This window comes from Pseudoliparis swirei, chromosome 9 (assembly GCF_029220125.1).
Source record: "Pseudoliparis swirei isolate HS2019 ecotype Mariana Trench chromosome 9, NWPU_hadal_v1, whole genome shotgun sequence".
NCBI classification, from domain to species: Eukaryota; Metazoa; Chordata; class Actinopteri; order Perciformes; family Liparidae; genus Pseudoliparis; species Pseudoliparis swirei.
The window spans coordinates 12,869,953-12,888,998 of record NC_079396.1 but is presented as its reverse complement, the minus strand read 5'-3'; the positions used below and the strand labels follow the sequence as shown (position 1 = coordinate 12,888,998).

General features: G+C 42.7%; 2 protein-coding genes across 2 annotated transcripts; both read left to right on the top strand.

The window, feature by feature from the left end:
* The first annotated feature begins 1,610 nt into the window (after positions 1 to 1,610).
* On the top strand, positions 1,611 to 12,466 carry LOC130199680 (la-related protein 4). Its single transcript, XM_056423386.1, has 16 exons — positions 1,611 to 2,164; positions 3,848 to 3,965; positions 4,083 to 4,232; positions 5,143 to 5,230; positions 5,352 to 5,488; positions 5,581 to 5,684; positions 5,793 to 5,903; positions 5,985 to 6,038; positions 6,133 to 6,336; positions 6,739 to 6,842; positions 8,522 to 8,731; positions 8,817 to 8,871; positions 8,976 to 9,134; positions 9,219 to 9,358; positions 9,475 to 9,694; positions 10,024 to 12,466. The coding sequence occupies exons 1-16, from the start codon at positions 2,036 to 2,038 to the stop codon at positions 10,414 to 10,416; spliced, it is 2,376 nt and encodes a 791-aa protein (XP_056279361.1). The 5' UTR covers positions 1,611 to 2,035; the 3' UTR covers positions 10,417 to 12,466.
* Positions 12,467 to 13,376: 910 nt separating this feature from the next.
* asb8 (ankyrin repeat and SOCS box containing 8) lies at positions 13,377 to 17,919 on the top strand. The gene is made up of 4 exons (XM_056422942.1): positions 13,377 to 13,782; positions 14,575 to 14,751; positions 14,845 to 14,949; positions 16,044 to 17,919. Exons 2-4 carry the CDS (start codon positions 14,623 to 14,625, stop codon positions 16,683 to 16,685), a joined length of 876 nt encoding a protein of 291 aa, XP_056278917.1. The 5' UTR covers positions 13,377 to 13,782; positions 14,575 to 14,622; the 3' UTR covers positions 16,686 to 17,919.
* The last annotated feature ends 1,127 nt before the right edge of the window (positions 17,920 to 19,046 follow it).

The window sequence follows — 19,046 nt, the reverse complement described above, 5'->3', positions numbered from 1 at the left end:
GTGAAATGAGTGGGAATTGTTCTGAGAAATAGACAAAAATCATTTACAAACAGTATCCTTATACATGTAATGTAAGACTTCTGACTAAATAAATGTGGTTAGCATGATGTGGGTTTTAAGACACATGTTGATGTGTGTGAGAAACAACCAGACAAAATACAGAAAAACTCATGTTTTCTTTTGCAAAAGCTGTCAAACAAAGAAGCTTAAATAGATTTGTATCCACTTACTCCTGTAGTGGTTATGAATTGACAACAAGTCTGTGCTAACGTAACACTTAAGAGTTAACAGTGTGTGCATTTAAATCGGCTAACGCATGTGTGGCAGCTGTCTCCAATTTGGCCTCGGCTGCTGGCTGGTTGGTAATCAGTCAGCAGACGATGCGGCTCATATAAAAGGGCAGCAGAGCTGGAGGTTGGGAGGCAAGTGAGCAGACGCGTTGTCGTGCGGTCTGCTATGTGTTGCCTGTGGTAAATAATACCATGTTATCCAACGGAACCTCGTTGTGGTCTGGTAATCCTTGGTGCTTTTGGGGGAAACCCACGGGTGACGGCCAGGGAATCGTCACAGCATGTTTTGGCTGAAGTTAAGCAACAGAATGATTTATAACCTTATATTTTTTGAATTCAAAATGTATGTGCTTGTCATTCCTATTTGACCATAGTGCAAACATAGATTAACAACTTTTCAAAAGTATTTTAAGTCAGCCATGATGCATGATATCTGGAGATATTAAGTCAAAGGCAACAGATATACAACTCGTCCAGTTAACATACATCCAACGGGCTGTGGTAAACCTGAATATCCCAGTCACTCAATCATAATAATCACCATTTTCAAAAAATGGTCTTTATTAAGAACAAAGTTTAAGCAGTGGAGCCCTTCTACATCAATAATCCAATACGATATATTAAATGATCAGTGTTATACTGTGTGACCTAAATATTTTGGGAGTTAATGTAAGTGTTTTCAGTCACTCATCACCTGATCCTGATGACATCACAGCTCTCCTCTCTCTTGTGATGCTTCAGAGAGACTTAATCTTCTGGTAATCACTGATCATCCTTTATGATCATTACAATGATAACAGTGTATTAACTCAATAAAGAAATGTGTATCTAAATTTCCTTTATATATTACACAATCTAATATAAGACCAGGAAATTGAAATGATCAAAATTGACTTGGAAGGGTGTCCAGGCATACACTGAGAAAAGTATTTGTTTTAAGTTGTCTTTTTTTATCATCTTGATTTTTACGAATGTGGTTTGAAATGAAATAAAGGATTGCTTTTGTGGTTGTAATAAAGTTTTTTCGAATTAAACTTGAGAATAAAAGTAGATGGAATTGACCCTTTATCATTTAAAATCCAATAACACCAAGCTACAATCGTCGTATATGTACGTGTAAATGAAGTACTCATCAGGACATACATATTGTAATAAGCCTTTGTCACACTAAAATAAGGAGGACAAACAAATATGTATTGAATAAAATGTAAATAAATCAATAAATAAAACTACAGCGAGGATCCGGAAAAGGAACCGTCTTCTGCAGAGGTCACCGAGAACTCGCGGTGGCCGCCGGGACGTCGGCGGACTGTGTGCCTGAGCTGAGGAAGGGTGCGTGTGACCAGTGTCCGCTCCGGTCGCCCGGTCAGGAATGCGCCTCACGAAGCCGCTGTGTGGTGAAATATTGCATGAAACGCCAGCGGCTACTGTGGTCTAAGAAGAGCCATGCTTTGGCGTCGCTTATCCCGCCACTATCTCAGCGTGCTCGTTTGATTCATTGAGCTGCTAGCTGTTAGCTGTTAGCTCGCGTCGTCCACAGCACGCTAGGTCGCTAGCTTTAGCTCGTAGCACACCTGCTAACCGGCTAGCTAGCCAGTAAGCTAGTTTCAGAGAGCTGCTGCATCCAGTCGACCAGGAGGGAACCGGACTCGCTGCTGAACCCCGGGCCGTATCTCGGGAGGAGGAGGAGGAGGTGGCAGGCGGGGACCGGGAGAAAGAGACAGAGGAAGATTCAGGAGCGGCTGATGAGTTCAGATCAGAGCGGAGAGCCGCCGCAGCTGCAGGAGGAGGAGGAGGAGGAGGCCGGTCCCGGACCAGAGACTGGTGGGAAGGACGAGGCTTCGCTGGGAGGCGAGGGAGGGTCGAGCGGCATGGTGAGTGAGAGGCCTTCTGTAGCCTGGAAGCTAACGAAGAGACTAACGAGACCAGTGCTCTGTGGGGACAAGGGAGCTCGGTACGACCCTCCACATCCACTCGGCAAACGTTCAACATTAATGGAACAAAGACGCATTTCAAGATACTCATTCTCACTTTCTCGCCATTTGCGTGATCGCTGTCTGACAGTTATTACAATTATCACGCTAAAATAATCTCAGGCAAAACACACGGCTAATTACCGTGAATAACTCGAAGCTGCTACGTTAATTACCATTACCGATTTGAAGCTGGTAAGCGAATTACTGTTACCAACTTTAATCTGGTACGTTAATTACAGTCACCAACTTGAAACTGCTACGTTAATAACGTGAGTAGCTTGAAGCTAGTACGTTAATAACGTGAGTAGCTTGAAGCTAGTACGTTAATAACGTGAGTAGCTTGAAGCGCTGCTCCATTATTACGCGATCAGCTGATTTCACACTCATCGTTGTCCTGCTATTTACTGCGGACAGTGAGCTAACACTAGCTGAGCCTCTGTAACGAGCTCATTAAGTAGTTTGCTGAGTAATCATAAGCCTCTAAGTTAAGTGAACGACACAGCTGCAGGATGGTGGCTGTGGTCACGGGAGCGGAGCTACCGATCGAGTTTTTGTGTGACTTGTGTGATCGATGCCTCGATTATTGAACTGAGGGTTAACGTTCGTTCACTCTTGTTACCTGTTAGCTAATCGTGCGTCTGGCTAGCTGTGCTAGCTCGCTGACATGCGTTGCAAATACCCGGCCTGTGCTGCGCAGCTTGGTCAGCTGACGGTACTTGGCTTTCCATGGCCTGTAACACGGAAGCATTGCAACCATGTGTCAAGTTGCACGGTTCGTACATGTTCTTTAAACCATTATCGTCTCAATTGGATCGAGGCGTCTTGATGAATATTGGAACTGGCAGCTGTACTCGTCAGGCGGAGTGCGTTTGCTAAAAAGGGGGTGGATCTGTCTGTAAACGGTTAACATCATTATCTGTATGCCTTAATATGTACAGCATGGGGTCTATTCTTGGCCACTGCTTTTTGTAGGGTCAGGATATCTCCTGCCAGTCCAGAGCCCCTTTGATACAGAGTCAGCGCAAATCCTTAGTGTGCATAAAAATATACACGTTTGTGAAAGTAACACGCATGTTAATCAACATTTATGACTACACGTACATTGTGGTTCCTCAAATGTTTTTTAAATCATTGTACTCTGAGGTTAACGGGGTAACATCCACTTTAGTCTACAGGGGATCATGGTGCCCTCTGTGGAATATTTAGGCCCAACGGTATGTGGGTGTTCCCGCCATCGAGATTTTTGTTGTTGGCACTGTGCCTCCAATATACAATTAAAGTAATTGGTGATCTCACCTGCCGGTGCAGTCAAAGTTGTCTGTCGCCTGCATGGTCATAGTATTCCTAAGTATATGGGAACTTACTCTGAGCAGTTTTTAGGTTTATTTAATGCATTGAAGATGTTCATTGCCCAATGTCAGATTATTAGTCTTGTCGCAATCAAATATACATATTTGCCAGTTTTGCATGCACACTACTCTTTTTTTTTGGGGCTGTTATGTCTGCTCAATCGAAGAAAAATACTTTATTCTGTTTTGATATGTATGCAACATGTCTGATCCTGCTATTTCTGCTTTGAAGGTCACCTCTAAGGGCGCCGGGTTGAACCCAAATGCCAAGGTGTGGCAGGAGATGCCTGTGGCCCCCAGCGAAGCCGTTACCAACAGCCCTCATTGGCCCCCCTCAGACATCAGTGAGGGTGAGATACACATCCATCAGCCTAATTAAATATCAGAACTGGGAGATGTATAGACCGGGTGAAGCAGCCCTGAAAAATAGTGTCCCGTTAATGAAAACATTTCTACCTTGTTCACAGGTTATTCTGAGCCTTCCTCTGCCGGGTGTAAGCAGTTCACTGTGGGATTCACAGTCCTGGATGACAGCAGCCCCACTGAGATAGCAGAAAATGGAATGGACCCTCCTGAGTTGGGCTTTTTCCCTGCCGAGTCCACCACATGGACCTCAGGTCAGTCGCATCGCTTGCAGTCGTCCCCACACTCAAACGATGACTGCAACAACAAAAAAATCTTTTTACATTACATTTATTCTCTTTAGTTTGGATGTGATGAGGTCTAACAGCATAGTTTTTCACAGGTTGAATACAATTTTGTTCTGTGACTATTGCCTCACAAATAGGTCTCACATATGGACCTCTGTCAGTCTGGAGGTTTTCATACCAACTGATCACCTCAGCAGGTGATTTTACTGAGTGCTAACCAGTGGGTATAGTCTTTTGTTACGGTGACTCATTAACTTAATTTCTCCCCAGAGGTACATTTTTCTTATTACAAGGGGAAACTTTGAACACAGACTGCTTCACTACATCTAACCCATGCAGTTATATGTATTTCATTCACAATTTTAACATGTAAATCCCGTGTTTAACATGCATTTAACCCATGTTTGACCTGTTCTCACCTCTTCCATGAGACCATTTTCTTAAAGGGATACTTCAGCAATTTTAATTCCTAGGAAAGTTAAATCTCCATAAACACTGGATCCTACATCCCCACAATGCAAAAAAAACAAGCTTTTATTAGACATTCCTTGTATGGGAAAGTGTGAAAGCACACGTTATTTTCCTGGAGTTTGTAGTCGCATACAGCCATAAAACACCTCATATACCAGTACTCATTGTTAAATAGTACTTTCATATCTTGCCTTTCACGTCTTATTTGGTAATAAAGTAGCTTGACTTGTCTTTTGAGATTGAGTGAATTTGATTGTAATGACTTTATGTTACTGCCATTGTTACATATGATTGAAGTGCTGACTTGGCATCAACACCGGACATGACAACCCTGTCAATTATAACGTATAAGACTTTAAAAACAGTTGTGTTGTATTGCCGCTGACATTTTCCTTTTGGTTCTCAGTGGATTCCAAAACTGAGGCGCAATTTAAGATCTCCTCTGAGAATCTACGAGAGTCTCTAAAGAAGGAGTTGGAGTTTTATTTCTCCAGGTAAGCGGTAAACACTCAAACCGCGTGTTTCCTTTTTATATTGAAGAATTTGAAAAGTAGATTTGTTATTTCCAAGCCAAGATAATTCTAATCTACATGGGTCTGTTGCTTTGTGTTTCAGAGAGAACCTCTCAAAGGATTTGTACTTGATGTCCCAGATGGACAGTGACCAGTTTGTCCCTATTTGGACCATTGCCAGCATGGAGGGCATCAAGGTCCTCACCACTGACATGGACCTTATCCTGGATGTGTTGAAATGTAAGCAGAGAAGTTAAGATGATGCTCAAACAATCTGCAAATAAATACATATGTGATGTGTCTAGATTTAAATACCTTGAATTTCCCCGTAGCCTCTCCTATGGTACAAGTTGATGACAAAGGGGAGAAAGTGCGTCCTAATCACAAGCGGTGTATTATCATCCTGAGGGAGGTCCCTGAAACCACACCTGTGGAGGTGAAGCAACTTGTGAATACATGGCCCGTCTTTTGGAAGCATCTATTTATCGTGAAGATGTAGACGTTAACCTAACGTTTGAGACTATTCTTTTCATGTAATTCACAGGAAGTAGAGTCACTGTTCAAAAATGACAACTGTCCAAAGGTGATAAGTGTTGAATTCGCACACAACAACAACTGGTACATCACATTCCAATCGGATACTGATGCGCAACAGGTAATGAAATTCAAATGACTCTTTTCAATGTCTCGAGTGACGTGCTGAATTGTCTCATAATTCTCTCTTATGCTTCCTTAGGCATACAAGTATTTAAGAGAGGAAGTGAAAACATTTCAGGAAAAACCAATCATGGTGAGTTCAATTTAAAATGGTCATTTCGGAAATACCATTTAATGAAGTTGTTTTTAGTCATTTCACTCATTTCCCTTGTTTTCCATGCTGACAGGCCAGGATAAAGGCCATCAACACATTCTTTGCAAAGAATGGCTACCGTAGCATGGACAGCTGCCTGTATGCTCAGCAGACCCAGACCCAGTACAGCTCTCCGCTCTACGTGCAGCATGTCTACCCCCAGCAGCAGTACCCAGTCTACGGCATCGTACCTCCCACCTGGACGCCTTCGCCCACACCATATTTTGAAACTCCTCTGGTGAGACATACCTACTACTTTGGAAATTACCATTCACGCACCTCAGTTGAAAATATTCAGTCCCAAAATACACTTGGAAACGTCCACTTAGTTTTTGTGTCATTCACATTAATCGCTTCAAATGTGACCAAAGAAGCGACCTTCAATGCTGCAATTTGTGCACCGTCTGTAATTGATGACCATCTTTATTGTAGCATCTGAAGAGAAATGCATTGAGTGAATTAAAATAAGACTTTCCCCTCTTGCTATTTTAGTTGTCAGTAAGCATAAAAGTATTTTGTGTAACAGTTGGTTTAAAATGTTCAGCTTTAAACGGTTTTCACCTTTTTGTGGCAGCAACTGAATAAATAAGGTGACAAATTGTATGCATGACGTAGTGTGTATTTTTCTTTTCTTGTGCAGGCTCCGTTTCCCAACAGTAGCTTCGTGAATGGATTTGGCTCTGCCGGACACTACAAAACTGGCTCCAGTCCTCTAAACATCACCCGCCCGTTCAACCGAAACCGGTATGGACTTCTTTTTCCTAATATCATCTGTGATTATTCTATCGCAGTTTGTTTTACAATAATATTTCACTAGTTGTGTCTATCTATTGCTGAATAGTGTTGAACCGTGAACGTCAGGGGTCACCTGCAGTTACATTTTCTCAAAGATAGCGTTTCCTCAACAGGGAATTGTTCTTCACTCCCTGTCTTCTTACTGTCCACAGTGTCCCCCTCTATTCAAGAAAGAATGTAATAAATGCCTTCAGGTACCACTGTTATGCTGTCCAATAAGCTTCATCGCTACTCTCATCTCTTACCGTACTGCAACAGCCAAGAGACTAAATCCATAACAGGGCCGAGGTTTTTATGGCCATGACCTGTTCCTCAGTGTAAATGTTGCCAGCTAACGGACATCCTGGAATTGTCATGTCATTTGATAAATGAAGGATTGCCTACTAAATGGCAGCGGCCATCTTATTCTGAAACTGGCTTTTTCCAGTTATGGCCACCATGGCTCAAAAACGTCCTCTTTGCGTTGCATGCAACGGTTCCCCTCCATCACAACAAACTACCTTTGTTGTTTTCTTATTCTTTTTCAACATTTTACTGCTGCTTTCTCAGTCAGTGATTGTATTGCCACATGCCATGTTTTGGATGCTATTACACAAATACATTCCGGGCAGCAGTGGAGTCTAGGTCAGGCAGCTGTTAAGCTTTAATGGTGCACACTTTAACTATCTCTCCAAGATATGACCAATTTGTTGATGTATTGAAAAAGCAGCGTCACAAAGAATCTCCCGTGGCTCTTCTCAAGTCCGACCTGATGATGAGATCAATATGCGCATAGAGGGAAACCAGGGAGTGGAGTAACTGGCTTTGGTTCACTCTTTCTCTGCTTGATCTTTTCATATCTTTTCTTGTCTCTTTACCCTTCCCCTCCAAAGCCGGGAGCTTCACTCCTGTCCCGATGAGCGTTCAGATTATGAGATCTGAAGGTCAAAGACTTGAGAATTACAATCCATGTGACACGCTGCTCGGTCTTCAAACAATATCTGTCTCAAAGCATTATTTGTGCTGCATTAAGATATTAGTAGTCTGTCTTAAGTGAGTTACATGGGTGTTGCAGATTCCCACACGTTCAGTATGTTGCCATCAACGTCTCCACAGCTTCAATCCCCCCCCCGCATGTCTATATAACCACCCTGAAGACTCAGCCTGCAGTCTTATTCCTCCAGCACACTGAACACCAGTGTTTCCGTTAAACTCATTTAGATGTTTCTGTGTCCATTATCTGAAAATTGTTAATGGACTCAAAACGCATCACCTTTTTTAAATATAGGCGTAATGCTGTCTGTTCCAATTCCCAACTCGTAACCACTGATTAGTTTTCTATATGTGATGGCATTAATGTCCAAACACAACATAAGCTCCAATTATAAAAGCATACAGTGGTTTAACATATCATAGCCCATTCAATTAGATCTGAATCACGGTCAAACATATTAAAGTATTCCTGAACAACATTGATACATTTATTCTAAAAACAAGGTCATGATATCCTTTAACGAATGTTTTACACTCCCTTTGGTCTCAGTTTTCAACTCTGGTTGCAAACTGTAAAGGAAACACTGGTTACAGTATAAGAGATCATTTTAACTTTATGTTGACTGAGATCACTTCACCTTTCCCCTCTGCGGCAGAAACCATGTGAAGCCTCAGGTGAGGACAGGTGAGGTGACCTCAGCGTCTATGACTCCCGTCCCCTTGGAGAGTTTGACTGGACTCCACAGTCCGCAGCCCCCCACTTCTGTCACCAGCATCCCAGTCCAGACAGCTGACCTGAGCGCCGCATTCTCACATCTCTCCTCTGCGGAACCCAATGAGGACAGTGGCATGGCTGGACGTGGAAGGTAAAGCTGTTTTACCTGACTATGGGCTGCTGTTGACGCTTGACTGTTGAGTCGTTGTTGAAAGAGCACATCATTTGCATTCCAGATGCAGCACAACCTACAGAGGAACACGGAGAAGGCGAGAGGACGACCGGATTGCTGTAAATATACATTTTCATATCTTAAGACTCGTATCTTGTATTTAAAGCATGAACCATCTCGTAATATTTCTGTTGGTTGGCTTCATATCAATATCCTTTCCCAGAGGCCTGCTCCGTTAGCCGAGGTCAAGGTTTCTCCACCCAAGTTTGACTTGGCTGCTACCAATTTCCCACCTCTTCCTGGCTGCGTGGTCAGTACACAGGGAGAGCCAGTGCTGGAAAACCGAATGGCCGATGTTTTACGCGGTTTGTACCGAGACAAGGTAAGACTAAATTAAGACAAACATCACTTGGATAAACCTCACTGAGAGCTTAGAGCGGGAACTTCATACGTTTTATATTTATAGACTGAACAAGCCAATAAAGAAGCCACCGTGAGTCCAGGTTCAGGACAATCACCAGTTGCAGAGGAGGCTGTGGCTGTTTCACGTCTTGCCCTGGCAGCAACGAAACATGCTCCTCAACCAGTTGGACCGTCGGCCCCTGGGTACGACTGTCTCAACAATTACAATTTAATCGAGAGATTTCATGCTTGAACTCCAGCACATGCATATATAAACCTATAATGTTAACTTTAATATCTGACATTTTTTCTCTTGACAGTATTATTCGGCAAGAGAGGAGAGTTGAACGGGCGGAGCCTCCTGCTCCAAAAGTGGCTCCACGCACACCTGTTCAGACTACCGTGAACATACCCCCCACCACACAACCTGTGCCTAGCTCCAGGCCTCAGCCCTCTGCTCCTACTGCTCCCACTACCACCACGCCGGCGACTCCCATCACTGCGGTTCCTGCTGCAGCTACTATTCCCACCCCTGTACAGGTGAGAATCTGGTTCTTTGTAATTACAACCTGCAACTTTACCATAGTTGTCTTCCTTGTGATGATATCTATTGCGCAGAGGGTAATGAGGCAGTGGACTGACTGGCTTTGGTTCTTTCCTCTTCTCTCTACCTGTTACTCTTCTTTAGCTTCTGTCTTTTATCTCTCTCTGCCCTTTCCCACCAAATGTCCAGAACGTTAACTCCTAGCCCAATGAGCGTTAAGATTATGAGATCTGAGGGTTTGACAAGGGGAATTATAATATCCATGTGTAAATGTGATTCTGTGTTAAAGCCTTTTTCACTGTGCCTTCTTCCTGCCTCGGTTCAGGAGCCACGTAAGCTCAGCTATGCCGAGGTGTGCCAACGGCCACCTAAGGACCCTCTGCCTGCGGCCCCTGTCCCAACTTCCACGGGCACCGCGTCGGGCCAGCCGTTACGAGAGTTGCGCGTAAACAAGGCTGAGGAGCCTTGCGCCAGCAGTGGTTCTGGAGACAAGCAAGAGAAAGGCCACGACAGGGAGGGGGGATGGGAATGCAAGGAGAGCCGACCAACACGCGAACGTGACTCTCAAGGCTACTACCGCAGCAATGGCCCGAGAGGCACCGGGGGCCTCAAGTTCCGGGACCAGAGGCGCCCGCCTCCGGCCCAACGCAGCGCCCCACAGGGAGGCTACAGGCACACTGGCAAAGAGCAGAATATCCCACCAGTATCGCCAAAGTAAAAACTTGATATGAATGAAAAAAAAGATTATGGATATATAATTATATAAAAATGAATAACATAAAAGCAACAACATTATGGTAGCCACCTTTTCCCCCTGGGACTTGTCCAAAGAAAAGCTTTTAAAAATGACAATGAGACCGGGACATCCTGGACAAATGGGCAAATTGACACCTGAAGAACTTTGATGAGTTATTTGAAAAGGAAACCAATCTTGTTTTGGCCTCCAGCATTATGCTTAAAAGTGCGATTTATCTGGAGGCCTTCTCATTTTTGCTCTGCTAGGGAGAGGTGGGATGCTGGGCCGCGTAATCGGCCATCTACTTTTTATTTTATTTTAAAGAGATGTCTGCAAGAACAATATGCACTAAGAAGAAAATAACATGCATATATGTCATGTACATACAAAGATATCACTAACACGCAATGAGACATCAGTTTCTTTTTCCTTTTTATTGTGTGCTTTAGGTTTGCAAGTATGACTGAAGGGTTGGCTGACGTCTGTGTATGCATTGATTGTTTAGCAACTTGATTGAAGTGCTCCAGTGTGCTGTTGCATTGATGTAATGGATGATTTCTGATTTCTACAGCAGAGATTCTGAATCGGTCCTGAAACCAGACAGTGTGGTCCTCCAATGTATATTAATGAAATGTGTTCTATGGTGGTATTTCGATCCTGGTTCATAATTGGCTTACATTGTATCAATCGAATATCAAACTGTTGATGTAAGACGCAGTCAGATGTGTGGTTTTGTCTGAACCAGATCCACTGGCCTGTTGACCGTGGTGAACCTGCTAGCCTGGTCCAAAGTTTTCATGTTACGTTTTATCACCATTTAGCTGAACCGGTTTGTGTCTAACCACTCTGATGCATTCAGACCATTGTCATGTTTATCAGTCAGGTTCTCTGTTTACATGTTTGATTTGGTTGTAGAGTGATGTTTTCCAAGAAGGGAGAGGAGAAGAAAAAAAATGGTTTAATAATAACATTTGACTGTTCAGTGCACCTGGTAGTTTAGGTGAGGGTTGGCTTTTCTACATCACAGGATATCCAGGTTAAGCTTATATCTGTGAATTGTTCTTAACAATGGCATAGTGTCAAAAATAGACTGGAGTGTGGTTAGCGGAGGATGATAGCTACATGATATTTGGCAGGCAAGTCGTTGGTATAAAGAAAATTGGAACATTTTCACGTGCTCTGTGCCAGCTGCCTCTGATCATAGTGTGCTAGACTAAAGTTTTGATTTTTATTGACACTGTCTGCTAAATATTGTAGTCTTGGGGAAACTTTTGGCCCAGTGAAACTGGATTTTGAAGAAGCTGTAGAGGTGTAGTTGCCTATGCTATAGTGTGATAACCATTCACTAGAAAATGTGTGTGGGCGAATGTAATTGTTCTAGTACTGAATTTAAAGAGGCTTTTGACAGCAGGTATCCACCAGATTGTTTTGTGCTTGAGTTTTTGTTTTCTTTCTTTTTTTTTATTTTTGAAAAACAGATTGACTTAGAATTTGAAGTTTGACTCGTATGTATTGCTTTTTAAATTGTATTTATTTTCATTCTTATGCACAACGCTTTTCTCCCAATCTTGGTAGGCTGGTTTCCCCAAAGTTGTGTGAAATCGCATTGGCTTAATAAAATCACGCTTATGACATTTATAAACTGTTGGCGATGTCAGCTGAGCGGCAGTACCTAATGCATTGACTTTGGGTTTAGTAATGCAGTAAAACGAGTAACCGATCACGGGGGCTGTTGTGTCTTTTCATTAATGAGTATCAGCGGCTAGTGATTTAGTATAAAATAAATGCACTAACTTGTTTTTCAAAAGAATCTTATGATTTTAAAGTGAAATAATTTTAGAATATGGTTGCTGTTAACAGGCTTGCAAATACCTACAGAAATCCCCCTCCTCTCCCTCCATATGTTTGGGTTATTTTCTATTAATTTGGGTTGTGGTGGCAAAAGGAAATATAGTAATGGATCAACCAAGTGTTTGAGACACAATCCTATAACTGTATGAAATGTCACCAAAAATAAATTATTTTGATTTGGCTTTCCAGCGTCTACTTCTTTCGGCTCATGTGTTTAGTCCGGACACATCAACGGTTAAATGGGCTTTAGACTTTCAGAATCAGCAGTGAAGTCTTAAGTATTTCTTTTACAGATCCCAGCCTTGTGGATTTAAAGACGTCTTTAGCTAACTATTTCTTCCCCTTAAGTTGTGCCATCTGCCATGAAATCTGTAAAAGTACAGTATCTGGATTCAAATGGCCTGTTGGAAAGAAAAAAAACAGATTGAGAAAAGTGCCCAGTAACAAGAAACGATTCCAGTGAGACCTGCAGAAAAGTGAGAAAATAAAGCAGAACGTAGTCTTGCAACTAAAATGTGACACGTTGTATACCTGCTCACATTATATAAATCATTTTCATTACAATTTCCTGAAGTTTATAATGGTGATATCAAACTGCTGTGTGTATGCTCACATCACACAATGAATAGCAGCAAAGCTGGAGACCTGGGAGTACACAATGTTTTGTTTTGCTTCAACAGTTTATTAAATAACCAAGAATGACGAATAAAGTAATCAACTCATAGTTTAGCGCCAATCTGATCTGCTTTAATTCTTTAAACCCTCTGGCTCATACCTACGGTGTCAAAACCAGGATGCATAACGACGGCCTGGATCTTGAATGTTGGATAACAGAAAGCGCTGAAACAATTGATCAACTGACAGACCATATTTAATAATCAAGTTATCAAAATATTAGTTTTAAGTCAAATCTATTCAATTGAACGCGCTTCTCTCTAATATCTGACTTGAATGCGCTACATGAGTCCCCCGTCCCAACCCAACTTTAAAGCTAGACTCGGTTAATACCCGGTGTGTGTTGGTGGCTCACCGGGGACAAACCGGCAGGGACCGCCTGAGCTGCCAGTCTTCATGTTTATTCGGCCACTTGCTGGACTGGACCTTAACATGGTCATGAGCCGGAGACACTCGCGGCATGCCCGCTGCATAGCAGGCCTATTTTGGGAAAGGAAGTGCTCTTGGTGGCGGTGCCTTCCTGTCAAACCTGGAGTTCAAAGAACACATCAAGTTGTGTGAAGCCAGCTCGGTCCCGTGGTAACACGGGGGACACATGTGCATGTTCCGATGCGAGGGTCCCGGGACAGAGGATGTCGGGTCTTGGACGGATTGTACAGTTTGTGATTCTGGGCATTACGAAATAAACAAAACAGAATAAAGGGGACACGCTCGAGGCGGAGGGCGTGGCCGCGCGCGCTGGCGCTTTGTGTTTGGGTCGAACCGATCAGCGGACGGTCTCTTCGGTAACCGGGCAGACCTTCAAACTGAGGACCACGAACGGTACGTTGCATCGTCGGCCTCGTTTATTTGTCGACGGTTGGCGGAGATCTCGTTCACAAGTTTTTCCCGTGAATGTCACTCGATGTGTTCGCCGACGAGTGGCTGGTTCCTCGACGCTAGCGTTAGCTCGCTAGCTCGCAGACGTTAGCTAGCTAGCTGTCTCGGAGGGGATTTGTTTGTTTATTTCTTTACTCTTAACCAGCTAGCCCCGTTAGCGTCAAACGGCTCTTGTGATTGACACGATTAAAGTAATCCTTTTGTTAGATGTCCTACTTGGCGTACAACGTGCGTCACTGTTGTGTTGTTTCATTTCGCTGTGGAGCCTGTTGTCGAGGGAGCTCACGTCATCTGCTACTTATGGAGAGAACTGTCAAAATGTGTCAATTTATCGGACGTGTGTGTTCTTTTTGGTTCTAAAGTAACCACTGGCGATTGTCCTCATGCATACCATTGTTTATCTTAATGTGAATTTGACTTATTTACTTTTTTTAAAGGTTGTCTTAAACTCCCAAATATCCCATGATAAACTGGACCACCGATATGCGATATAACTCGTCTTAGCAGATCTAATTATGTATTATCAGTTCAATTTGAGATGAAATGAACTAACCTACAGTTTGGATGTATTTTTTTGCCACAATTAAATAAAACACTTCGACGCATCTCCATGAGGGAAAGTCTTCAGCCAATACATAAATGGATACAAATTAATTTTTTAAAAGTGTTTTTCTCAGTGAAGTACTCCATTGTGTCTTCCAACTTTTAACCCCAACTTTTTCAACTGTGTTTCAGTGAGCCCGTTTGTCGCCCCGGCCTTGGTGCCATGGTCCCCAGTTACACATGAGCTCTACTATGTGGTACATCATGCAAAGCATTCAAAGTAAATACTCCTTGTCCGAGCGGCTCATCCGCACAATCGCTGCCATTCGCTCATTCCCACACGACAATGTGGAGGATCTCATTCGTAAGGTAGGCCTCATCTTCTCGCCAAACTTAAAAAAGAATAATCTTTTAGTTTCATCAGTTTTATAGTGACATCATTTACCTCCCGTGTGCCCTCAGGGAGCTGACGTAAACCGGATGCATGGCACACTGAAGCCCCTGCACTGTGCCTGTATGGTCGCCGATGCTGACTGTGTAGAGCTGCTGTTGGAGAAGGGCGCGGAGGTAGGACTGAGAGGTCTCCGACACACTGACCCATTCCCCATAGCATACAATGGAAAGTCGTAAATTAATTTAATAAAAATCTTAGACAGCCACTGTATGAAATTATAGGTAACCTGCGAAGAGTTCAACCTTGCTTGTGACGGGTAATCCCTCACGTGGAACAGAGATACAGGTTTGAGCAGGAGCCCATTTTATAACTCGAACCGGTTGGTGCGTTCAACAATGTTTTGACATTTGAAATTGATTAGGTGGTTGCTGAAAAGCATTAATGCACAAATAAATGAAATAAAACCTTGATAAACAAGCATGGACCTGCTGTAATTAGATAATTACAATTGAGCTTTCTTTGACATAAATTTGCCATTTGACAACCAACTCTCGTGTTGGATTCACTCAACACTTAAGACACAACAATTTTTTACGTTTTTTGTTTCACACTGCGCTGTTATTAACTCCAACTAGTGGTCATGGAAAATTGCCTCTTTATAAAGCCTAATATTCCACATGACAAGAACAAAAACTAATGTTCTTACTTTCCTCCAGCCGGGCCAAGCCTTGCAATTCTAGTTAGATTCATCCATGCATAGAGATGTCTATTTTTTTAATCTCTGCCTCCATATAAACCCACAGAAGGTTTTGTTTGTAAAAAAGGCCCACATTCAACAGCAACGCGTTTCTTCAGAAACACTGTCCCTGTTACTTTGGATCACAGGCAATAGTTTTCATTGGCACTATTTGGTAACAAGCAGTTCCAGAATATTGTTTGTGGGTGAACCAAACTTCTAAATGTAGGGCTGTGTTTTTGTGGTGCAGCCCAACAGCAGTTTGGTGTTTTCTGGACCTCGAAATTCTCTTTTTCCCGTCTGCTATTTTGGTGCCCAACTACCACACCCTCTGATCTATATTCCACTTCAGGCAGCCCTTTGCGCTCTCTGCCGCTGCACATACTTGGTCCAAAATGTCAAGTGCACAGTTCATACTCCTAAGACATACCTCTTTGTGCTGTTCACAGTGCATGCACGGTTGAATTATGGCTCAAAGTTTTGTTAACCACTAAGCGGAACATTGCTCTTTTCATTACTCTTCCTTATCAGGTGAATGCTTTGGATGGATACAACCGAACAGCCCTGCACTATGCAGCAGAGAAGGATGAGAGCTGCGTGGAGCTGCTGCTGGAGTACGGGGCCCAGCCAAACGCCCTGGACGGCAACAAGGACACACCACTTCACTGGGCTTCCTTCAAAGATAACCCAGAGTGTGTGAGAGCCCTGCTGGAGAGCGGCGCCCTTCCCAATGTCAGGGACTACAACGATGACACGCCTTTGAGCTGGGCAGCAATGAAGGGCAACCTGGACAGCGTCAAAGTGCTATTAGACTACGGAGCTCAGGTCCATGTGACCAACCTGAAGAGCCAGACTCCTATCTCCCGACTGGTTGCCCTGTTGGCCCGGGGCCTGGGTACCGAGCAGGAGCAGGAGGAGGAGTGCTTGGAGCTGCTGTGCCGGGCAGCGGGGCGGTTTGAGATCCGACGGGCTGACGGCACCCTTCCCAGGGAGCTGAGTAAGGATCCCCAGCTGCTGGCGAGGCTGACCAACATGGTGGCTCAGGCTCCCACGCTTCTCTCTCTGGCGCGCTGTGCTGTCCGTCAGAGTCTTGGAGTCCAGTTCCTACCCACTGCTGTAAAAAAGCTTCCTTTACCAGAGACTATCAAAGAGTTTTTACTGCTGAGAGACTGAGGTGATGGAACCATTAGGGAACTCTCAGACCGTACGGGCTGATAATTGGGCATTTGTTAGAAAGTGTCTCCATTGAATTCTAGTATATTGTCTGACGGTGACCCTCATGTATCATTGTTGGTCGCTCTGGTCTGGCCTGTTCGTCTTTTCACAGCCCACACGGCAGGCAGTTCAGACAGAAAGGGCAACATCAGGGTTGTTGGGCTTCATCATTGGAATTGACCTACATGAAGCTGGTTGTGTCCACCCAGCTGTTCACAAAGAACATCTTTGACATTATAATTAGGCTTATTATTTGTTGTATCGAAAATGTACAATATGTATTAGATATGTTGCATTTGAATGCTTATATATATTTTATTAATATGGTTTGTCACAGAGCGTGAGGAAAATCCTAAATGTTGAGTTTGTTGGTGAAATTAGTCCATCCTCATTGTAAGATTGGCTTTAAATGTATAATAGGTAAATGAATAACGCTAATGTCTCATGATGCAGGCTGTCCAGTAATTCTGTCAGAGGATGCAGTTTCTGAATTAGGGCTCTGGAACCAATTGTAAGTCGCCTCTATGATAGTTGGAGTGGTCATCTTTCTCTCAATGACGTCCAGGTGAAATCACAATGCAAGAATTGTTGCAGTACTAAGGAAGAATGAAAAGGGAAGCAAGATACACTTTAATCAGAACATATAGTGCCAGAAGGGACTAGTTTCTGTTATTTAGAAGCAATGAAATGTTGCTGAATATTATCATTGGGTTCACATAATGTGCCAGGCACACTAATCTTGCCTTCATCTAGCCCTCTGAAAATGTTCCAGTGTTGTTAATGGTTCTGTCAACATGGCTCCTGATATATATGATTTACCATTTATTTTTATACGGGATGCCCTTGCCAAGAAGTTTTCTTTTCACAATGGATCTTTTCAGTCTTAACTTTCAGAACTTTGGGTTTTCAAAGTTGCTCCCATGTCTAATCCTTTTACTGCATATGTTTCACACTTTTAATTTTACATTAAATGTAGACAATTAAATGGCATGATGACTAAGTTGTTATCCTTTATAGATTAAACTAAATAAGCTTGCATAATGTGTGTTTGTTTTTGTTATGCCATTTATTTGATCTGACCATTTCTGTGCTTAGTTTAGTTCTTCCGCCTCCCTGAAGGTAACGTCTTATGTACACCTGCAAAAGTGCTTTTTCCTCCTTTGTCAATGACATTAAATGCCTTTATATTCTACTTTATTTTCTCTCCATTGCTCTTTAGAAAATAATAAAAAAGTCATGAAGTTGTTTAAACGGAAACGATAACACATTTAATAAATCATGATAAAACCCTGCTCCGATAGCTCGGTTGTAGTATGAATCACTGCTTTGTAATTCTCATGTCTATAATCAGATTGATTGGTTTTACAGCAGACATTTTGACTGCAGCACGAAAAGCCCAGGTGTTACTGAAGACGTGAACAATGGGTCTAGTATATCCACGTGTCCCAATAAGTGAGCAACCGTATGACAGTGAACCAGCATGCACAAACCACTGCCCCCTGAAACCAAACTTCAATGGAATTCAGCATCATTTAGCTATTTTCCCCACGTGGCTCTCTGGCACCTTTAATAAAAACTACAATTTCGTCCCATAAATACCAAACCAGTGATCAACACTCAGAGCTTTTGAAATCAAATGTTTCCATCGACCTGTGGAGGAACATCAAGGAAATATTTTGATGTCAATCTCATTGACATGTAATGACAAGTCACATGCTGCTTTGTCACTGAAAATAAACTCATATTTAAAATGCACAAGTAATATACATTATCTGCCAGGTCAAACATACAAAAGTATGATTATTATTAATACAGTGAAGAAAAGGCTGGGTTATGTGTCAAACTGCATCTTATTGTCCGTGATTAGGATTGGCTAAACTGCAATTACTTGGTGCCTGTACAGTATAATAAGAGTTTACCACACATCCAGTTACAGTCCGGACTGCTGGAGCTGTTTCTAAGACATTTCAACGACTCGGACCCTCAGGAGTTTATGTCTCAGCAGGGCAAAGAATGACGGCTGTACAGGAATACACATTTACAATCTGTTATAACTGTATTTGCTTTGTAATAACTGGTGACACATTTAGATGGTCAAGAAGTAGCTCATTGTATATTTACATTAACACAGACGTTAATCTGAGTGTATTCAGTTCTCAAATCGTCCATCGGGGGTCTCTCTAGCCTCGTGTATTTATCAACTCAAAGATATTTTCTTAAAACTGTTTATCTGTTTTCCTAATGCATGTTTTCAAACATACAGAGCTGATTTGGAACAATCTCAAGATCAGCCAATGCAGCATATCTTATTATTCATAT